Source organism: Sinocyclocheilus grahami, unplaced genomic scaffold, assembly GCF_001515645.1.
Source record: "Sinocyclocheilus grahami isolate Dianchi unplaced genomic scaffold, SAMN03320097.WGS_v1.1 scaffold117.1, whole genome shotgun sequence".
Classification (NCBI taxonomy): Eukaryota; Metazoa; Chordata; class Actinopteri; order Cypriniformes; family Cyprinidae; genus Sinocyclocheilus; species Sinocyclocheilus grahami.
Genome location: NW_015505296.1, coordinates 2,163,546 through 2,182,654, shown reverse-complemented (window position 1 = coordinate 2,182,654; position 19,109 = coordinate 2,163,546). Strand labels below are relative to the sequence as shown.

General features: G+C 39.1%; 3 protein-coding genes across 4 annotated transcripts in view; 2 read left to right on the top strand and 1 right to left on the bottom strand.

Annotated features, from left to right (window-relative positions):
• The window catches only part of LOC107589558 (atlastin-2-like), a 16,735-nt gene extending 9,789 nt beyond the window's left edge, over nt 1-6,946 (top strand). The window contains exons 10-14 of one of the 2 annotated variants that reach the window (XM_016278047.1): nt 2,728-2,784; nt 3,322-3,393; nt 3,737-3,900; nt 4,014-4,168; nt 6,122-6,230. In XM_016278047.1, coding sequence (XP_016133533.1) covers nt 2,728-2,784; nt 3,322-3,393; nt 3,737-3,900; nt 4,014-4,168; nt 6,122-6,141 — 468 coding nt within the window. In that variant the 3' untranslated portion in view covers nt 6,142-6,230. Of the gene's footprint in view, nt 1-2,727; nt 2,785-3,321; nt 3,394-3,736; nt 4,169-6,121 lie in introns of both variants that reach the window. The other variant, XM_016278046.1, reaches the window with a different exon arrangement.
• Nucleotides 6,947-7,830: 884 nt separating this feature from the next.
• On the top strand, nt 7,831-10,691 carry LOC107589557 (coiled-coil domain-containing protein 110-like). Its single transcript, XM_016278045.1, has 2 exons — nt 7,831-9,926; nt 10,295-10,691. The coding sequence occupies exons 1-2, from the start codon at nt 8,153-8,155 to the stop codon at nt 10,342-10,344; spliced, it is 1,824 nt and encodes a 607-aa protein (XP_016133531.1). The 5' UTR covers nt 7,831-8,152; the 3' UTR covers nt 10,345-10,691.
• Nucleotides 10,620-19,109, bottom strand: part of LOC107589556 (lymphocyte-specific helicase-like) — a 14,038-nt gene continuing 5,548 nt past the window's right edge. The window contains exons 5-23 of the mRNA XM_016278044.1: nt 18,065-18,118; nt 17,939-17,963; nt 17,765-17,826; nt 17,640-17,678; nt 17,143-17,367; nt 15,995-16,177; nt 15,734-15,877; nt 15,311-15,507; nt 15,096-15,192; nt 14,790-14,951; nt 14,259-14,410; nt 14,027-14,171; nt 13,847-13,930; nt 13,166-13,285; nt 12,776-12,892; nt 11,508-11,667; nt 11,281-11,377; nt 11,080-11,156; nt 10,620-10,950 (exon numbers count right to left, since the gene is read on the bottom strand). Of these exons, the coding sequence (XP_016133530.1) occupies nt 10,859-10,950; nt 11,080-11,156; nt 11,281-11,377; nt 11,508-11,667; nt 12,776-12,892; nt 13,166-13,285; nt 13,847-13,930; nt 14,027-14,171; nt 14,259-14,410; nt 14,790-14,951; nt 15,096-15,192; nt 15,311-15,507; nt 15,734-15,877; nt 15,995-16,177; nt 17,143-17,367; nt 17,640-17,678; nt 17,765-17,826; nt 17,939-17,963; nt 18,065-18,118 (2,232 nt within the window). The 3' untranslated portion in view covers nt 10,620-10,858. The remainder of the gene's footprint in view (nt 10,951-11,079; nt 11,157-11,280; nt 11,378-11,507; nt 11,668-12,775; nt 12,893-13,165; nt 13,286-13,846; nt 13,931-14,026; nt 14,172-14,258; nt 14,411-14,789; nt 14,952-15,095; nt 15,193-15,310; nt 15,508-15,733; nt 15,878-15,994; nt 16,178-17,142; nt 17,368-17,639; nt 17,679-17,764; nt 17,827-17,938; nt 17,964-18,064; nt 18,119-19,109) is intronic.

Sequence of the window (19,109 nt, the reverse complement as noted above, 5' to 3'; positions counted from 1 at the left end):
ATTTATTATGGTATGTAACTAGCTCACCTTTTGCTGCACCATGTTTGCGTAGCACATCCTCATGCTTTCTGTAATCAGTATGAATCTGTACTAACTTTAACAGTCTCCTGCACTCCCTCTCAGTTTCTTCTCCCTGCTCATTCTTAACTTTGATTTTTACTTTACATTTATGTATAAGGCTTGCAACTTCGTTGAAACAATATCTGAACTCCATAACTGCTCTACTATTCTCGATCTCTACAGATTCTCGATCTCGAACAAGCAAATCACCAAACGGCATTCTGGGTTGAGCGAGCAGAGCGGAATCTTCAGAAAGGCGCTCTGCGCTCTTAAGGAAATATTACCACTCCGCTCCACGCTCCACTCACGCTCCGCTCCGCTCACATGCTCTGGTTACAAGTGATGCACCGAAGTTTTGGCCACTGAAAATTATCAGCCAAAAATGGCATTTTCAGTTTTTGGCCAAAAAAGAGAAACGGACAAAAATATAAGCCGAACATTTATGGCACGCCGCACCGCCCAGCAATGTTCAGCGCTAGAGGGTGACACGGGAGTGGATTTTCAAACCTCTCCCGTCCCACTCCCACAAAAAAAAAATCCCGTCCCGTCCCAATCCCGGATGAATGACTCCCATTCCCTCCCACTCCCGTGTTGTTGTTTTTTGGCCGGAATCTGTCAAGTTACAGTAAAAAAAAAAAATACAGTACAGATCACAGCATGCCCACTTTAACTGAATAAAAATCCAAAATTGTGTGTTTTGTTATTTTATTGAACTGAAAGCCAACTTAAACAATGCACAGTGTGCATTGCACACACATTAAATTTCATGTAAATCATCCATGCTAACACACGTTTTCTAGGGCAGTGCAAAAAATCTAATGCGATTTTCGTGCGCATCTCAAGCTACACAAAATCGCGTTCATAATCGGCAATGAATCACCTGCGATTTTGAACGCGATTTTGCGTAGCTTGTCAGTGATCTACGGCTCTGTGTAGTAAATGCCACTCCATCTGAAAGCCCGTGCTGGAGATTTACTACTAATCACAGGAGCGCCTTTACTGACGAGATGCGCATGAAAATCGCATTCTATTTTTTGCACTGCCCTAACGTTTTCTATTTGAATTTTTTTCATGTGAAAATAGACATTTCACTCTCTATAGATGTATTTTTCATACACGGAGTTTCGAAGTTTATCGCTCAAGTTCACATGACCGACACGGCAGAAAGCGCATCCTGTTTGCTTTAATTATTTTACAGGAGTGCAACGTTTCATTGTTATTCTGAGTGCACACACATAAACGTAGTGTTTACAGATTTGAAAAATGTATTACTTTTATCTGTATGACCAAAAATTACGTAGTATTTTCTTTAATTATTTTACAGGAGTGCAACGTTTCATTGTTATTCTGAGTGCACACACATAAACGTAGAGTGTTTACAGATTTGAAAAATGTATTACTTTTATCTGTATGACCAAAAATTACGTAGTATTTTAAGAGCAAGTGAGCGCGCCGGCGCCTCCATCTGTCCCGCGGTGAGCGCTGCTGTTCAGCTTCCACGCAGACACTTGAATAATAGTGCACAGTTCTCTAGGTTAACATTAGCTTGAGCGGCCATGTAAAGTTGTTACGACATACATCTTTTAGATGAAAAGCCATATTTGAGGTCGATGAATGTATGTATTACGATGTATTACCACATAGACCAGCCGTTAATTATCTGTCCGTCACGTACTGCGTACGTCATTCACTTAACCAAGCCACACAAAAGCAAACGGGAGGAGAGCATAAAGAGATAGGGCAACTAGAATTGAGTTCAAAATTAAAATATACAGTTTATAGTTTATTTATATAAAAGGTATATTTGTGTATAAAGTTGGGTATCATAGTGTTATTACGATTCCCGGTCCCGCCCACTCCCGCTGACATTTTTTCCTGTCCCAATCACGTGATTAATAGTGATTTTGTTTCCCATCCCGCGGGATTCACGACAAAATGTCAGCCTCTATTCAGCGCACAGGTTTCACTCTCCCTCTATCTGTTGTCTCTGCGCAGTGTGACGCTCCGCTCAATAATCCGATCTATGAATGTACCTTCTGTTGAGTTGCTCACGGCCCATGCGGACGCTCCACTCATGTACCGCCCATGCTCACCGGAAAAGCAAAGTCCACTCAAATAACGCGCCAACAGTATTTCAATGCAGTACTTGTTCCTGTTTGCAATAGCGCTACGCTACTGTGCTGTAACATGGTGTAGTACAGCTGTACTAAGCAACGCTGGTAAAATGACGCTACCCTCACGTGACACTCACATGCTCTGATGATAATAATAGCTTTGTAAGACTTTACACCATCGAGTACTTGTAATAACTTCTGATTGTGATCTAAAGTTGATTTCGATTCTACAATAGGCAGACATGCACTCTTTGTATGTTTTATAATGGATTGAATGCTACACTGGCTTATCATTTGTCATAAACATCCTTTATTGTTATGACAATACCTTGAGCTGCATAAAAACACATACGTGTCATATGAATACGAATATGAGCGTCATCGCATGCAGTTGTCAAGCAACATTAATGTAGAGTTGAGTTGTTGTAAGATCACTGTTGTGCTTTTTATAATGTCATTGAACATGGCTCATCCAATCAGATTGTATTTCCAGAACATGTTCTGCTTTATGAACATCCAGTATAAGACAAATGTTTATTTTCCTCGTTTGTAGGCGTATATTAAAATCTATCAAGGGGAGGAGCTTCCACATCCTAAATCCATGTTGCAGGTGTGTTACTCTCAATCTTTAATGTCACCTACAGTGTTGTTCAAAAGTTGAAAGAAATCAGAAATGCAGTAAAAACAGTAATATAGTGAAACATTTCAAATGATTTCATTTAAAATGACTGTAACAATAATGTTTTCCGTTTGAATATATTTTATTCCAGTGATGCAAAGCCAAAGTTTCAGCATCATTACTCCAGTCTTAAGTGTCACATGATCCATCAGAAATCACTCTCATGTGCTGATTTGCTGCTCTAGAGACATTTCTTATTATTAGCAATGTTGTAAACAGTAATGTTTGTGGAAACTGGTCATTTTTTCATGATTCTTTTGAATAGAAAGTTCAAAGAGCAGCATTATTGAAAATACATTTTTTGTAACATTATACATGTTTTTACTGTCACTTTTGATTATTTTAATATGTCCATGCTGAGTAAGTGTAAATCGCTTTCAAAAAAATATAACAATCTTACTGAACCCAAACGTTTGTATGGTAGTCTATATGAAAGTGTTAAATGCCCACTGTGCCTCTTTTACTCAGGCAACTGCTGAAGCGAACAACCTGACAGCTGTCGCTGGAGCGAAAGACACTTATAACAGAACCATGGAGCAGGTAGAGTTACTTTGAGCTGCTAGTATTTTCATCTGTTTGACAGAAACATGCATATAGACCAATTGGAAGTGGTGTGAGCAAAATGCACGGTTCTTTATTTTCTAAATGGATCATGAATGGAGAGGGACCTCGGTTCTCTTTAAATATAGCAGGAGCATGACGTGAGATGAGCTAGCCTATATAACTGAAAATAACTTGAGGCCATTGCACCTAGAATAGTAGGTTTGGCCTAGATAATGGGATGCCTGTAATGGTTTAATCGTTTCTGCAATACATGCATCTGGTGATTAGAAAGATTAGGAAAAGGTTTTGAGCTTATATTTTTGTTGTGTGTATGTCACAGGTTTGTGGAGGTGACAAACCGTACATCGCCCCTGTTGATCTTCAGCGCTATCATGAAGAGTTTAAGAAAACCTCCGTTCAACAGTTCAGCGCAGTGAAGAAAATGGGCGGCGTGGAGTTCAGTCAGCGCTACCAGCAGCAGTTAGAGACCGAGCTGGATGAAGTGTACACGAATTTTGTGAAACACAATGAAAGCAAGAACATTTTCTATGCAGCGAGAACTCCGGCCACCCTGTTTGCCGTCATGTTTGTTACCTATATGGTCTCCACAGTAACAGGTTTCGTTGGCCTATCGGTAATCGCGGCTCTGGCCAATCTGGTGATGGGGGTGTCGCTGCTGTCGTTGTGTGCCTGGGCGTATGTCAGATACTCGGGAGAGTATCGAGAAGTGGGTGTGGCAATAGACCTCATAGCAGAGGCCCTGTGGGAACAGGTGAGTTATGCTTCCTGGATGTTCTTCCACATGTTGGTTGGGTCCATGCTACAATATCCCACTCATCACATTGTTTCAATTGCTTCCTGTCGTCTTTTGTGTTCATCCCATTCTATAAACCATTCACTTCTAGTTCAGCTCTCACCTCACCTCTCGTTCAGATTCATTAACTGATTCATTCAGTGACCATTTCTTCATATTACATAAAGGTGGTAATAGTGCCGCGCTGCTCTGGAGCGAGGGATTTCAGTGAACGAGAAATCAATGGATTACGAGAACGATTCGTTCACCTAAAAGATTAGTTCACGAACATAACCACTAAGTCATAACCTCTTGACGGCACTTGTCAAGAGGGCAGCGTTGTCCCAGGCCCTGAGACGATGGGGGCCCATCAAGCTCATATATATAGTATAACTTACTCATGGAGCCCAGGCAACAGGGGGCCCAACCAATGAAAATGTTGTCCCAGGACCTATGAATTTTAGAACCAGCCCTGATTCTAAAGCCTGGTTTTCTTCCTGTGCCCCAATAGGAGTTTTACGATTTGGCGTGATTTATATTGAGTTCACATTGTTGCATTTGTCTATATTATTCTTAACGGAGGTGCTTTTCTGGGACTGCATTAGTCTTGGAATTATACTATAGCAGGGCTGTCCAAACTCTGTCCTGGAGGGCCGGTGTCCTGCAGAGTTTAGCTCCAACCTGAACCAGCTAATCAAGCTCTTACTAGGCATAGAAACTTCCAGTCAGGTGTGTTGAGGCAAGTTGGAGCTAAACTCTGCAAGACACCGGCCCTCCAGGACCGAGTTTGGACAGCCCTGCTGTACTATAGAGTTTTGTGTTTCTTGATCATTTTTATTTGGTATTAATATTTCTCTTTTTTTGGGTTAAAAGGCTAGCTCGCCCACAAAAGAAAAGTGTAATGTAACCCTTATTTCAAACCCATAAGATCTTCGAAACCGAAATGAGAAATATTTTGAATGAAACCTGAGAGATTTCGGTTCCTGCCATTGGAAGTGCACTTTACCAAAATTAGATTAGATTTTCAGTGGAGGGTCAGAAATTTCTCAGGTTTCATTTAAAAATATTTTTTGTATTTTGAAGATTAAAAGTAAGTCTTATGGGATTGGATCAACATGAGGCTCATTAAATGTGTTTGGGTGAACTATCCTTTTAAAGGATTTGAAACACACATCTGACCTACAGACCAGGATTATCATCCTCATGGAAAATTTGGAAGTATCAAGGAATTTATTTGTTCCAGACATAAACAAAGATATAGAAGTTAATCAAATCTCATGGACATTTTTTATGTATTAAATGTTTTTTTTAATCATCAACTGCTATTTTATCCATACATTTTATTTATACAATTATTAAAAATCCTTATACAATAATTGCAAATGACTGGAAAAGTCATGGAAGGTTAAAAATTTGAGGAGCGGTGTGTTTGATGAGGTTACTTCAAACAACCAGACTTGGATGGATGTTAAAGCAGCACTATGCAACTTTCTGTTCAAAATTTGCAAAATGTATATAATGAGCGAGTACATCATGATTTCATCTTCCAAACTGCGTTTTTATCCTTATTCTGAATCACTCCGGTACACTTATAATAAGTACTTATATGTGGACTATTGTAGCCTGGTCGGGTCGTCACTGCTGCGGAGTAACACATACCTGCGTGAATCGCCATAGACATAAACTTAGAGAAGTAGCTCCGGTTGGAATGTTCTTCCGCGGGATGTGTGCAGTTGTGTTTATTAACCGCTAGAGCACCAAAAGTTACATAGTCCTGCTTTAAAAGAGGTGTATATCTAGGGATTTGACCCCTCTGACCTGTAAACAACCACCCAGAACACCCTAGCAACCACTTGGCAACAGGCAAAAACTGTTCAGACAAGCAGCATTCAAGTTTTTAATTGTTGTTTTTCCCTTCCTTGTTGATTCTAGGTGCTGAAGCCACTTACTGAGCAGTACATGGAAGAAAATGTCCGACAGACTGTTGTGAACTCTATAAGAGCCACGCTAACAGATCAGGTGACACAAACTACAAAGTTGAAGACCAACTGACAGTTTGCTGTGCCTTATCTGCCCCGTGTTTGAACAATCACTGCTTTTATGTTGTGTAGTTTTTGTGATGTTTGGTCATGTAGAAGTTTACAGCATCATTTACCCTGACCAATATACACACCGACGTGCTGACTGACACTATAACAGCAGCGGACATCAGTACAAATGCTTCGGGTTTAATCATCAGGTATACATGCAGCTTTGAGGGATTATTCAGGGAAGCACTACAAATGTTTTACAATCTGAAAGTTTGAATCCTTTGTGCTCAACGGTTGAATTACTGCTCTCAGTGGATGATCCGTAGCATTTTTCATTTTGCCTTCTAGCACACGGTTACTGTGTGAAAACGTGATAGCATTTTTGCTGGATTGCTTGTGAGGTATTTTTAGAGCCTTTAAGGAATGCTGAAGCTGTAAATCCATCCATGACACCCCTCTGTCGGGCCTCTTTCTGTACAGTTTTGTTTTAGACTATCATAGTTTCATGCACGTAAATGTGTACAAATATCAGCTGTAGCGCACAAGGGGATTTAATGTACAATATTTTGAGGAGTAAGAATGTGACGCTGTATTTGCTTTTTGTTGTACTATTGAGCACCTTTCATTGTGCAGTCTTCTGCCACATGGGCGTGCTCATGAGAAGACTTGTTTTGTCAAGTCTTTTAAGGTTATGCATGTAATTTATTTTTTAAATGATTAAAATATATAAAAAGAGAGTTTCTGGCTCCTTCAGGATTATTTAAGTGGATATTGGTTATGATTTTTCATATAGAGCAAAAAAAAAACTTTACAGTAAACTTCAATATGTTAACAATGTTAATTTTTGTATCCAAGTTCAAATTTACATTAATGTATTAAGAACAACATTAAATAAACTGTTTAAATAACCTAGATTACAGTTTTTAACAACTGTTAGGACCCATTCATTTTTCTAAACTTCACAGCGAGTACAACAGCCGTTTATGTGCGCTAAACTTTGGCGCAAAATGCATTGTGACTACATCTTTCATGAGTTTTTCTCACTCAGAAACAACCACCAAAACTCAATGTACCTACAGGCCAATTTGCTATGCAGTATTTCTACAGTAATATACTGAACTATAACAAATCTAAAAATGAAATGCTATCAAAACAGATTTCGCTGAACACCTACACAGGTGTTAGTCTTTCAATTCATTATCATCTATACAAAAGGCAAAACAGAATAATTTTGTACTGTAATGACACTATGGACCATGTTACATATAATGGTTGATTTGAGACATGTATGAAATATTTTGGTAATTTTGATTAATTTTGTTTGTGAAATTTACTGTTGGCCAAGCTGAAGAGATTTGAAAAAGTGACCTTATAGACTACGTATTCAGAAATATGTCCTAGCAATTGTAAATAATAAAATTGTCTATTGTTAGTTCATAATGAAATCAAGTCATCCTTATTGTAAAGTGTTAACTTTGGAAGAAAAAAAATATATAAAATGGCAAAATTCTAACCAATGTCAAATATGTTCAGCTTGGTTTTGTTTTCAAATCAGATACTTTTTCACAATTTTATTAAGTTTCCCCATCTTACCAGATACCAAAACTGCTGGACAAGTTTGTGTTGAGCCTCACCAGTGTGATAACAGCTGCTTTTGTTCAGGAGACGCTAAAGAACCATTTTAATAACGTCTTTTTCCTAGTGCTTAGCGTTGCCAGCATTAGTCCTGTTACTATGGCGACAGACATTTTAAAACGTTTTGAACAATGGGGATTGAGTTGCACAGTTGCAGTCGGTTTGGATGCTGGGGAGTAATGCAAGTAAGGTAAGGGCTCATTTCAACATCTATAAAGTGCTTATCAGAAATAAATCTTGCACACCATTGCCTGCATTGATGCCCAAATGACTTGCAGTACAAGGAATCTGAACTCAAATGGACCTGGACATTAAACGGACTAGAAGATCTATGCACAAGTGCAAACTTAATGGCATTCAAGACACGCAGCAGGACAGTGACAAACCAATTCCTGACAAGTTGGGCACTTGTCAGCCAGAAGCCATCAGCAGTGAAATGCAATCGAACGACAAAAAGGAGCTTTTTAGTCGGTGGAAGAAAGGACAAGTCCCTTCTAAATCCCAGCATGCTGCAGCGGATACGCTTGAAAACAGGTTCTTGAAAGTGCGAGAGAGTTCACTGCAAAATACAAATGGAAATGTCAATCAAGATTTTAATGAGCAGGCAATGGAATCCCTACAAAGAATTCTAGCAGGAGCAGAATTGTTGACAAAAGAAGAGGCTACGATGAGTATACTTGGGTCAAAATATGATTTCCAGATGGATCATAACTCTAAAGCCTTACATCTGCCCTTTGGTTACTTTATTAGATCGAATTCAACAAGATCTGTTGAATGTTCCTCAAACCCATCCAAAGTCATTTTGAAGGACATGTCAAAGGGCCGAGAAAGAAGCAGAGCCGACAAGAAGAGCAAACATCTTGACTTCTTTGAAGTTGTAAAGGCGCAACTGCAACAGAAGGACTTGGAGAATCAACAACTTGTCCATTTGTTGTTGGTCAAACAACAAGAACTGAAGGATATTAAAGAGATGTCAAAGCAAACGGAGAAGGAAACCCAACTTATTACTGAAAAGCTGAAGTGCGAGGAACAGAAAAACACCAAAATCACCACCAGGTTTGAGCAAACCTCTGAAGATTTGAAGGAGGAACTCGCTGAAGCCAAAATTAACAACAAAACTACTATGAAACAGCTTAAAGCACTGATGGAGAAATACGAGCGCCTCAAAACACGTGCTAACGCCATGAAGGACCAACTCAACGTGGAACTCAATGAGAAAAAGAGCTGTCAAAAATCATTCAAGAAGCTTCAGCAGATGTCTCAAGAGCTGCTAACCAAGCAGAAACGTCTGGAGGAGCAAAGAGATGCAGCAGGACGAGATCTCGCTTTGTGTAGAGAGACACTGCAGATGATGGACGCCGAACACAAGAAGAACATCAGCATTAATCGGAGACTCGAGGAGGAGGCATCAGCCATGAAAAGTGAATCTGCAAACCTCAGAGAACATTTATGTAAAGCTCAGGAGAAGAACAAGGAGCACATGCAGGCGGCTCGTTCCAAAGAATCTGACAATAAGAAGAATGTCAAGGAATTTCAGGACACGATTGAAAAACTGAACGCAGAGTTGGAAAAGTGCCGAACCGAAAGAGACAAAGCACTTCAACAGGTGGAGACCATGAACTATGAATCGAAACTGAATCGCAACAAGCAGAGAGTGGAGATACTTCAGCTGCAGGAGCAGCAGAAAGCCTGTCTGCAGCAGTCCAATGGTTTGAGAAGAGAGTGCGAGACTTTGATGGAGATGGTCAGTAAACTCAAGGAAGACAAGCAAGTCTTGACAGAGAGGCTGGAGAGCATTCATAAAGAAAAGATGGTGTCGGAGACGGCAAGCACAAAGGAGGGAGAACGACTCAAAAAAGCCATTCGTTTGCTGGAGCGAGAGAGAGAGGTGCTGTTAGCGGAGATGGAAGACTTGCGTAAAGATTACCTCGGCCTCAGTGACAGAATCGCACAGAAAATGGGCCACATGGATGCAGCTGATCCTCCCATGACCATCACGGACATCACCACAAACCATCAAAGAAACACTCAGAAGCTCTCAGCCACCAATGATGGAATGATTCCTGATGATGGTACGAGCAGAACACCATGAAAAGAACACCACCATTCAGAAGTTTGAGGACAGTAAGACCTTTTTTTTTTTAGCAGAAGTGCATTAAATGGATCAAAAATGACAAATACATTAATTGTACAACATATTTCTATTTTAAATGCCGTTTTGAACTTTCTCTACAAAAATGTATCAATGTTTCCACATTTAAGCACTATAGAGTAATAGCTGCTGGAAATTCAGCTTTAAAAGAACTTAAAATATATTGTGAATTGTATTCATCTTACCAGCCCCAAACTTCTGACCGAAAGCATACACGTTTATTAAGTCACATGAAGGCATTCATTATAACTGGAATGAAAATATAATCTCATGGTTTCTTCCCTGCAGTGATTCAGGACATAAGAAGAAAACTAGAAGAGGAGAACCAGCGAAAGTGAACTGATATGTTGGTTTTCTACCACCACAGCTATTGTAAAAAATATAACATTTCTGCATCAAGTTCTTTGAAATGCAAATTATAGCCAGTTTAGATAAACATCACATGCTGTATACAAAATTTATTATATTTTGAAAACAAGAATGTTTGTTCTACAGTATTCTAGAAGGTCAAAGTGCTTTGAAGCGGTTTACATGTACGATTACTATTCAGACAGCTACATATGAAACGTACGAAAGTATTTACAAAGTAGCCAAAATGTGGGATTCTGGGGGGTTTTGTGCTAATCCCAAAACAAAAGTTGACATGGCATGAAAAAAAAAAAAAATGACATTAAATGTTAAAACTCATAACCAAGGATGGACTTATTAAAAGCAGCAGTGGTCAACATAAAAGTCTAAAATAAAAAAGATCTCAAACTTTCAGCAGAACCAGCAGGCAGCTTTTAGACCAGTTTATGTTGCTTGATCAGTTTAGGCAGTGGTAACAACTTTTGACTTTAAGTGTCAGTGTTCTCAGGACAGACTGATGTCACCATTGTCATCTTTGGTCTCCATAACTTTAAACACCCCGTCCTTCTCCTGTTTAACACGCTTCATGGCTTGATCTGAAAAGAGAGATTTGATTCATATGAAAGGGGCATTAAAATGTCAAAGCATCACTATAAAAATCACTAAGCAGTGGAATCTACACACATTACAAAGACATTCAGATCTGAGATGTGAAGGGCACTTACTCATTAAATCACTACGGTCCAGCAGGATCTCCAGATCTTTGTCACTGATGACCTTTCCTTTAGTGCCTTTCACTGCCCTGCAAAAGCACGAATCACATCAGAACAGTTATTGTGATGCAACTTACAACACAGAATTTGGTAATACTTAGTGATGGATTAAAACTCTTGTGACAGTCAGATATACAGTATGAATGTCTGTACCGGTCATAATCTCTGGACTTCAGCAGTTCCACAAGCTCATTTAAATCCACACAGCTCTTTGTCTGTATGAGTTCTGCTTTAGAACCTTTAAACTTATCTAACAAGACAGATATGGCGGGTCAATAGTGTCACAGCAAAAAAAGTAGATATTAAAAATAATAATAAATTGATTCATTTCATCAAATCCAAAGGTTGATAATGCGTCCTTTTCTGCAATAGCTACGTACTTTTGTGAATGACCATCTTCTCTAGTTTTCTCTTGGCCGAGGCTCTCTCCAGGATCTTCTCATCAATGGTGTTGGCCGTAATGAGGCGATAAACCATCACAGGCTTTGTTTGCCCAATACGGTGACACCGATCCTGTGCCTGCAAATCCGCCTGGGGATTCTAAAGATGAAATTCATAAAATGTATGCTGATAATGAGGCTTTTCATTCAAATCAAAATTAAAGGGTTAGTTCACCCAAAAATGAAAATTCTGTCATTAATTACTCACCCTCATGTCGTTTCAAACCCGCGAGACCTTCGTTCATCTTCGGAACACAAATTAAGATATTTTTGATGGAATCTGAGAGCTGTCTGACCCTGCATAGACAGCAACACAACTGAAATGTTCCCAAGTGCAGAAACGTAGCAAGGAGATCTGTAAAATAATCCATGTGACATCAGTGGTTCATCTGCAATTATACGAAGCTACGAGAATATTTAGTGCGCAATAGGAAAAAAAAATAACGACTTTATTCAACAATTTGTCTCCTCCGCGTCACCGTGGCGCCATTTTGGAGAATATCAGCTGGACGTAAACGGTGTATGCTGTTCTGTGTCAGCTGTCACATAGATACGCGGTTTTCGTTCAGATCAAATCACAACAAGGTAGGAAAAAGATCAGGCGTGACGCACCTGACACAACAGCATATGTTGTTTACGTCCAGCTGATATTCTCCAAAATGGCGCTACAGGGTGATGCGGAGGAGACGAATTGTTGAATAAATTATTTTTTTTTTTTTTTTTTCCACAAAGTATTCTCGTAGCTTCGTATAATTGCGGCGGAACCACTGATGTCACATGGAATATTTTACAGATCTCCTTGCTACGTCTCTGGACTTGGGAACATTTCAGTTGTGTTGCTGTCTATGCAGGGTCAGACAGCTCTCAGATTCCATCAAAAATATCTTAATTTGTGTTCCGAAGATGAACGAAGGTCTCGCGGGTTTGAAACGACATGAGGGAGAGTCATTAAATGACATAATTTTCATTTTTGAGTGAACTATCCCTTTAATGAAAGAATAGAGGCTTTATCCAACTATTTATTTTGCTTTTAAAGCCAACCAATTTAGAGTGGCCACAAATTAAGAAATGTTCCCTCATTTCAATTAAAACAAAATGAGGGAACAAATTCTTAATTTCATGCCCACAATGAATATTTTTTATCTGTATGTCATGTGCGGGGCTCCATACAAGTCACATATGAACAGGTTGCATATCTAAAATCATACCCAGTCACTGTCAAATATGATGACTGTGTCGGCAGCTGTGAGGTTGATCCCAAGACCACCAGCCCGAGTGCTTAGGAGGAAGAGGAACACCTCCGGATCAGAAGAAAACTTCTTCATCTGCATGAGAAAGAAAAAATAAATAAAAATCAATTGTCAAATGAGAACAACTCGCACAATATGTAATGTGATTGCAATTTGTATTAACCAACAAACTCAATAGCCCCTCACTGCAGAACAAAGATCCAGGGGGCGGGGTTGGATCCATATCTAGGGGGTGGAGATGGGTAGGTTTAGGTATAGGTAAGGTGGGAGGAGTTGGATCTGGATCCAACCTCGCCCCCTGGATCTTGTGTTCTGCAGTGAGGACCATCTCAACAAACTGCTGCTCACATTCTCATCTCGGTCTGCATAGCTCATTGACCCATCCAGACGGCTGTAGTCATAACCGCGGAGATAACAATAATCCATCAGAATATCTAATATGGAGGTCATTTGGCTGAAAATCAGCACCTGTTTAAAAAAAAAAAAAAAAAGAAAAGGTGGATGTAATTGTGTTTGATATGGCTACCACCAAAACATACATCCAAAACATACATTTATGTATCCTTTTATAAAGAAAGACGCATTAAAGTGACAGAATCCTGACAAAAGTATCAATTTTTCCACAAAATATTAAACAGCTGTTTTTGACTGATATAATAATAATAAATGTTTCTTGAGCAGCAAATCAGCATATTAGAATGATTTCTGAAGGATCATGTGACACTGAAGCCTGGAGTAATGATGCTGAAAATTCAGCTTTGCCATAAGAGGAATAAATTACATTTCAAAATATTAATGGAATTTTAGTATTTCACAATATTACTGTTTTTCTGTGTTTTTGATCAAACAAAATGCAGCCTTGGTGAGCATAAGGGACTTCTGCCAAAAACATTACAAATCTTAAACGTACATAATTTTTATTTAGATGGTTAAATGCGTGTAAAATTTTCTTAACCACAGTGGAGTTTGACACTCCGATAGAGATGTTAATCATTAAATTGTATGCATGAGAGAGATTGTGAACTTTACCTTGTGCCCTCTTTTTTTCAGTTCAGGAAGCATTCGGTCCAGGATAAGAAACTTCCCTGATGCTTCCACTAACTGCTCATCAATCTGTAACAGTGAGATGATTATTGCACTCGTTCTGTTGCCAATACCTTCATATCAGATGAGATCATTCCAACTCATGCAAAGTTATGTGTAAAGTACCTTAAATTCTCCAGTGGCAGGGTCCAGAGGATACTCTATCAAGTAAGCATGGTTGCAGCACCTCTTCAGCAGCATCAGTATGTTTTGCAGTTTTAAGTTGACTTGAGCATCAACTGGCATAGACACATCCACCACTGGGCTGGAGCTAAGGAGACCGTAACAATATCATGTCAGAAAGCTCACAGAGTTTAAAGCAGAGGTAAAACTGGTAAACACAAAAAGAGAGACAAACCTTGCCTGACTGTCCATTTCTTTCTGGACCTTCTCTAGGTATTTCTCAAGATCTTTCACAGAGTCAGTGTTTGACTCATAATAGTCCACCACCTTCCTGGTCCTGCGCTTTGGTCGACCACTGGATGTTAGCGACACAGGTTCTAAATCATCCTTAAGGAAGTGTCATAACAGATGTTATTAATAATGAAAAAAATAAATGCATACTTCAACCACACTCCTCCTGCTAAAACTTTCATTTAATATCTGTTCACACCAAGACAAATATTCAGTATGATAAACATTTTGATTTGAATGAACAATGAATCTGATCTTTAATGCTAATGCATCTTGTATTTGGTGCTGTTTGATAAACACCAGAGCAGATACAAAAATCAAACGGCTGTAAATACTAAATACTGTAGAACTTTCTTCTCCATGACAAGTGGGTGTCAGAAAAGAAAAGTTGCACAGAGCTTTGTGTCCCAGAATAGCTGCAGTTTTTCTTTTTCTAACATGTGTTGGTGCAAACAGGCCACTACATAAAACTCACCTTCTCCTGACCCAGCAGCTTTGCTATAGTCTTGTTAACAATGGCCATGTAAAAGGCCTCCTGTTTGTTGGTTAGGGGGGCGTACACTACAATCTCTTTCTTAGGGGGAACCTCCAGAGTGACGTCTGACTTTAATCTTCTCAGAAGGAAGGGTGTAAGGATCTGAAAACATTAAAATGACATTAAAACCAAAAGCAAAAGAACTGAACAATTGTAATTGCTTTTAATACTCAGCCTATATCTAACTTATGACCATTTAAAATGTACATTTTGGACAATGTCCAAAAAACATTGTGGTGAAGATACCTGATGAAGCATGTGAAGGATATTCTGCTCGCGCTCATTAGCAACAATGTTTTCTGCATCTGAAGTGATGGTGCTAATGTCAAACCATGATTCAAAACTGAGGGGAGAAAAGGAGAAGAAAAAAACATAACTTTTGATTTTGAGTCAAGAGAATCCTCTATTCTATATACTGAGGAGATCAGTATCATGAATTGCCTTTGCATGTGACTTCTTACCTCTTCAGGTCATCAAACACATCTGGAAGGAGGAAGTTGAGGAGAGACCACAGCTCGGACAGGTTATTCTGCAGGGGGGTTCCTGTCAGCAGCAGTTTGTTGTCAGTCATCAGCATCTTTAGTTCTTGCACCAGCCGACAGTTCAGGTTTTTAATCCTGTGGCCCTCATCCACAATCATATAGTTCCAGTGGAAACGCTGTGGAGACACATGAGAACACTCCATTCATGCACTTCAAAACTGCTTTGTGCTTATAAGGATTCAATTCGATGTTATAAATTCACCACTTTTACACAAATATTCACTTAAGTGGCAGAATGGGCATAATTACTTTGATGAAAGACTTAAACTCTTTTCCCGATGAACTGTGCACAAGACAAATTTTGTATGCAAGTAAAACAATGCAGATCTGGCATCTGTTTACCTGTAGAATCTTCCTGTCTCTCATGGCTATTTCAAAGGATGTAACAACAACGGGACACATTCTGAAAGGCCCCTGCGGCTGACGAATCTTTTTCACCAGGTCCATCCTCTCTTTTTGTGGACCGTGATACAGCAGGACAGACACCTTAAACATTGAAAACAAGAACGAAAGAGTCAGTCAATCTACAGAAACCTCTCAAACTGCTGGCATTTGTCAAAGCATTCATTTCAATAAAGATGAACAACAGTTATTGTTTCACACCTCTGGGGTGAAGCGCTTGAATTCTGAGATCCAGTTTGGAAGAGTGGACAATGGAGCCACAACTAGAAAGGGCCCAAGGACCTTCTTCTCAACCATCATTGCAATATGGGCGATGACCTGTATGGTCTTCCCAAGACCCATTTCATCAGCCAGGATACCATTGATACCATTCTCCCACAGCATCTGCAAAGCAGACAGACACGTTTATTAGCTATTATACAAACATAATACTTTCACCCAACATCCTTGTTTTGAAACTCACAAGTATAAGAGATGGGTGCTTGGTTTTCCCTTTTTAGGCTGTTCAGAGGATACATACAATATTAAAGGGGTCCTATTATGCTCTTTTACAAAGTCTTGATTTTGTTATGGGGGTGTACTAGAACAGGCTCTCATAGGTTGTTCGAAAAAACGCATTATTTTTCACATATTTTACATTTCAACACCTCTCTCCCCAGTCTGACATGAACGACTTGAATAGTTTCTGTATCAAATGAAGGCCCACCTTCTGAAATACGAAATGTGCAGCGATTGGTTAGCTGGGTCAGTGTGTGATGTTAGCTGGGTCAGTGTGTGATGGGTCAGTGTGTGCTGTGATCGGTTAGCTGGGTCAGTGTGTGCTGTGATTGGCAGCACTCGGCATCTGGTCGGGAAATGTCATGCCCCTTACCATAGCCGCCTGCGAGCTTCAGTGTAAATATTGCATCAAAAACAAATCAATTTGAGCGCGATTTAAACCCGGATGATTGTAACCACTCTAAGTTTGTCTGCCATGGGAAAGCTAGCGTGTCTCAGACATAGTGATAACACTTGTTACCTTCTCTAGTGCAGCTCAACCAGGTCTCATCCCATTTGTCGGTATTTGTGATGCGTGTGGTAGTCCAAACGAGTTGTTCATTGTAGTTTTTGAAAAGTTATTTCTATTAAATAAAATATCTCCTTTTGGAGTGGACTTTGAGCTTTGTAACTTTGCAGATCTTTTTTTATGCTCAAACAGAAACATTACAGACTAACTAAAGTTGAAAAAGTGAAAAAGCATAATAGGACCCCTTTAAGATGAAAATTTAATCCAGTTCTAAATCCAGACACTGGAGAATAAATATACTGCCCTCTGCTGGTCATCTACACAGTCAGGTCTGCTCACATACCCTTAGCCACTCTATGCCTTCCACCTGGTACAACCTCATCACACCCCCAGTGAAGAGTTTGGGCTGCTGTGCAGGCACAGGTTGGCCATTCACAGTTCTTTCTGGATCCAGCATCTGCTTGCTATTTTCCCGCAAAGTCTCAGACAGCCGGCCTTTAATATCAGAGTTGGTATCGCTCATCTTCTCTATATCCTCAGCTTCCAGTTTTACTGATGAATGAGGCTCCTTCAGAAAAGAAATCAAAAAAGGAAAACAGTATTAAGACAACAATGTTCAAATTCAATAATTACATTATTAATTATAACAATAACATTTAATTTAATAAAATGTTGTTAACCAGTGCAACTGTAGTTTGTATATGGTTGCCAAGAAATGTAGAAACTTGGCATTAATAAAGAATGTGAGCTCACAGGTGCTTTATCAGCATTTTACAAGTTTCAATAAAGATAATACTGACTTCACAATGTCTGAAAGCACAATAAAGTATAAAACTTTACCTCTTCCAATTTTGTTTTTTTGGCTTTTGAGAGAATTTCCTTAAAGAGAAAAAAAAAAAAATCCACATCAGTAACATAACAGACCTTGATGCGTCACTGAAAAACAAACTACATTGAAGACTCACTTCTTTGGTCATAACATCTGCGATTTTGTAATCATCTTCCCTTTCACGCTTCTTTCTTTCAACTTCACATGTAACAAACAGATCAGAATTATTGACTGCACATCAGACTTTATATTTTAATATTACAGGATCACAATTAATACCCTGTATTGAAATGGAATCTTTGAATCCTACCTTTTACAGTCTTTTTATCATTTCCCTGTGGGGGAAAAATAAACCATGAAATTTGAGAATTACAACTCGTTTATCCATCTTTTTCTACATGGAGAAAAATGTAATAAAGCATGAACCCAAACTTACCTTTTGCTTCTGACTAGCAGCTTTCTTTTCCAGTCTCTCTTTTTTAATTCTTTCCTGTATTTAAAAAAAAAAGTAAATCAAAATGGAATTATCAATTACTTCACAAGCACAATTGCAATGTCAATAATACAGCTGATATTGAGAGCATTCTGCAACTCTCCATCACTAAGAACTGAAAAAATAAGAACTCAACAATCATTGAATTTTCATTCACCTTAATTTTCAATGCAGAAATAAGCCATTTTCTGTGAAAGTGTGAGACTTGATTCATTCGCCACTATAGGTAAATAACTATAGAATAATAGTTTAGTAAGAGCAAAACTATTTGTGTTACAAACTAGTGCATTTATGCTTATAAATATATAGACAATAAATTAAAACAACAGGATAAATACCAGTCAGCAATATAAAACAGACTGTTTTTGTACAGTAAAATAACTGCAGGTGAATGACACCAGAAGCTTTGCACATTCAAGTTACAAATGGCCGTATTCGCTCTTAAGTTAAAAATAAGGTGGATAGTGAAGTGGATTTCACAAATGCTTCCAGGAAGAGCGTAAAGGAAAGAGGCTGGTTTTAAAGGGGTCATATGATGCGATTTCAATTTTTCCTTTCTCTTTGGAGTGTTACAAGCTCTTGGTGCATAAAGAAGATCTGTAAAGTTGCAAAGACTAAAGTCTCAAATCCAAAGAGATATTCTTTATAAAAGTTAAGAGTCAGCCACACCTACCTAAAACGCCTCATTCTAACACGCCCCCACATGTCTACATCACTGTGTGGGAAGATTTGCATAACAAATGTTCACACAAAGAAAGGCGGCGTAACTTTTATTCTCGCTGTAGTATTGTTGTTGCTGCCACCATGTCGTGAAGGCGTGTTAGAATGCTGTGCGTTTCGTTGTGAAAGCAAAAACTACTTTGTCTGGCCTTCCAAAAGAGGACGATATCTGCTTCGTCATGCCTGGAGCTGATCCGTGCTGGTCGCTGAGGAAATACATCAACTTCGTGTTGTGGATCGCCAGATCGGCTTTCACCGTGGAAGAAGC

What these genes read in the sequence shown, in the direction of transcription:
- LOC107589557 (XM_016278045.1), top strand. Translation starts at nt 8,153, where the DNA reads ATGGACCTGGACATTAAACGGACTAGAAGATCTATGCACAAGTGCAAA. An exon ending in TGGAATGATTCCTGATGATG is followed by an intron (nt 9,927 to 10,294) that starts GTACGAGCAGAA and finishes TCTTCCCTGCAG; the next exon opens with TGATTCAGGACATAAGAAGA.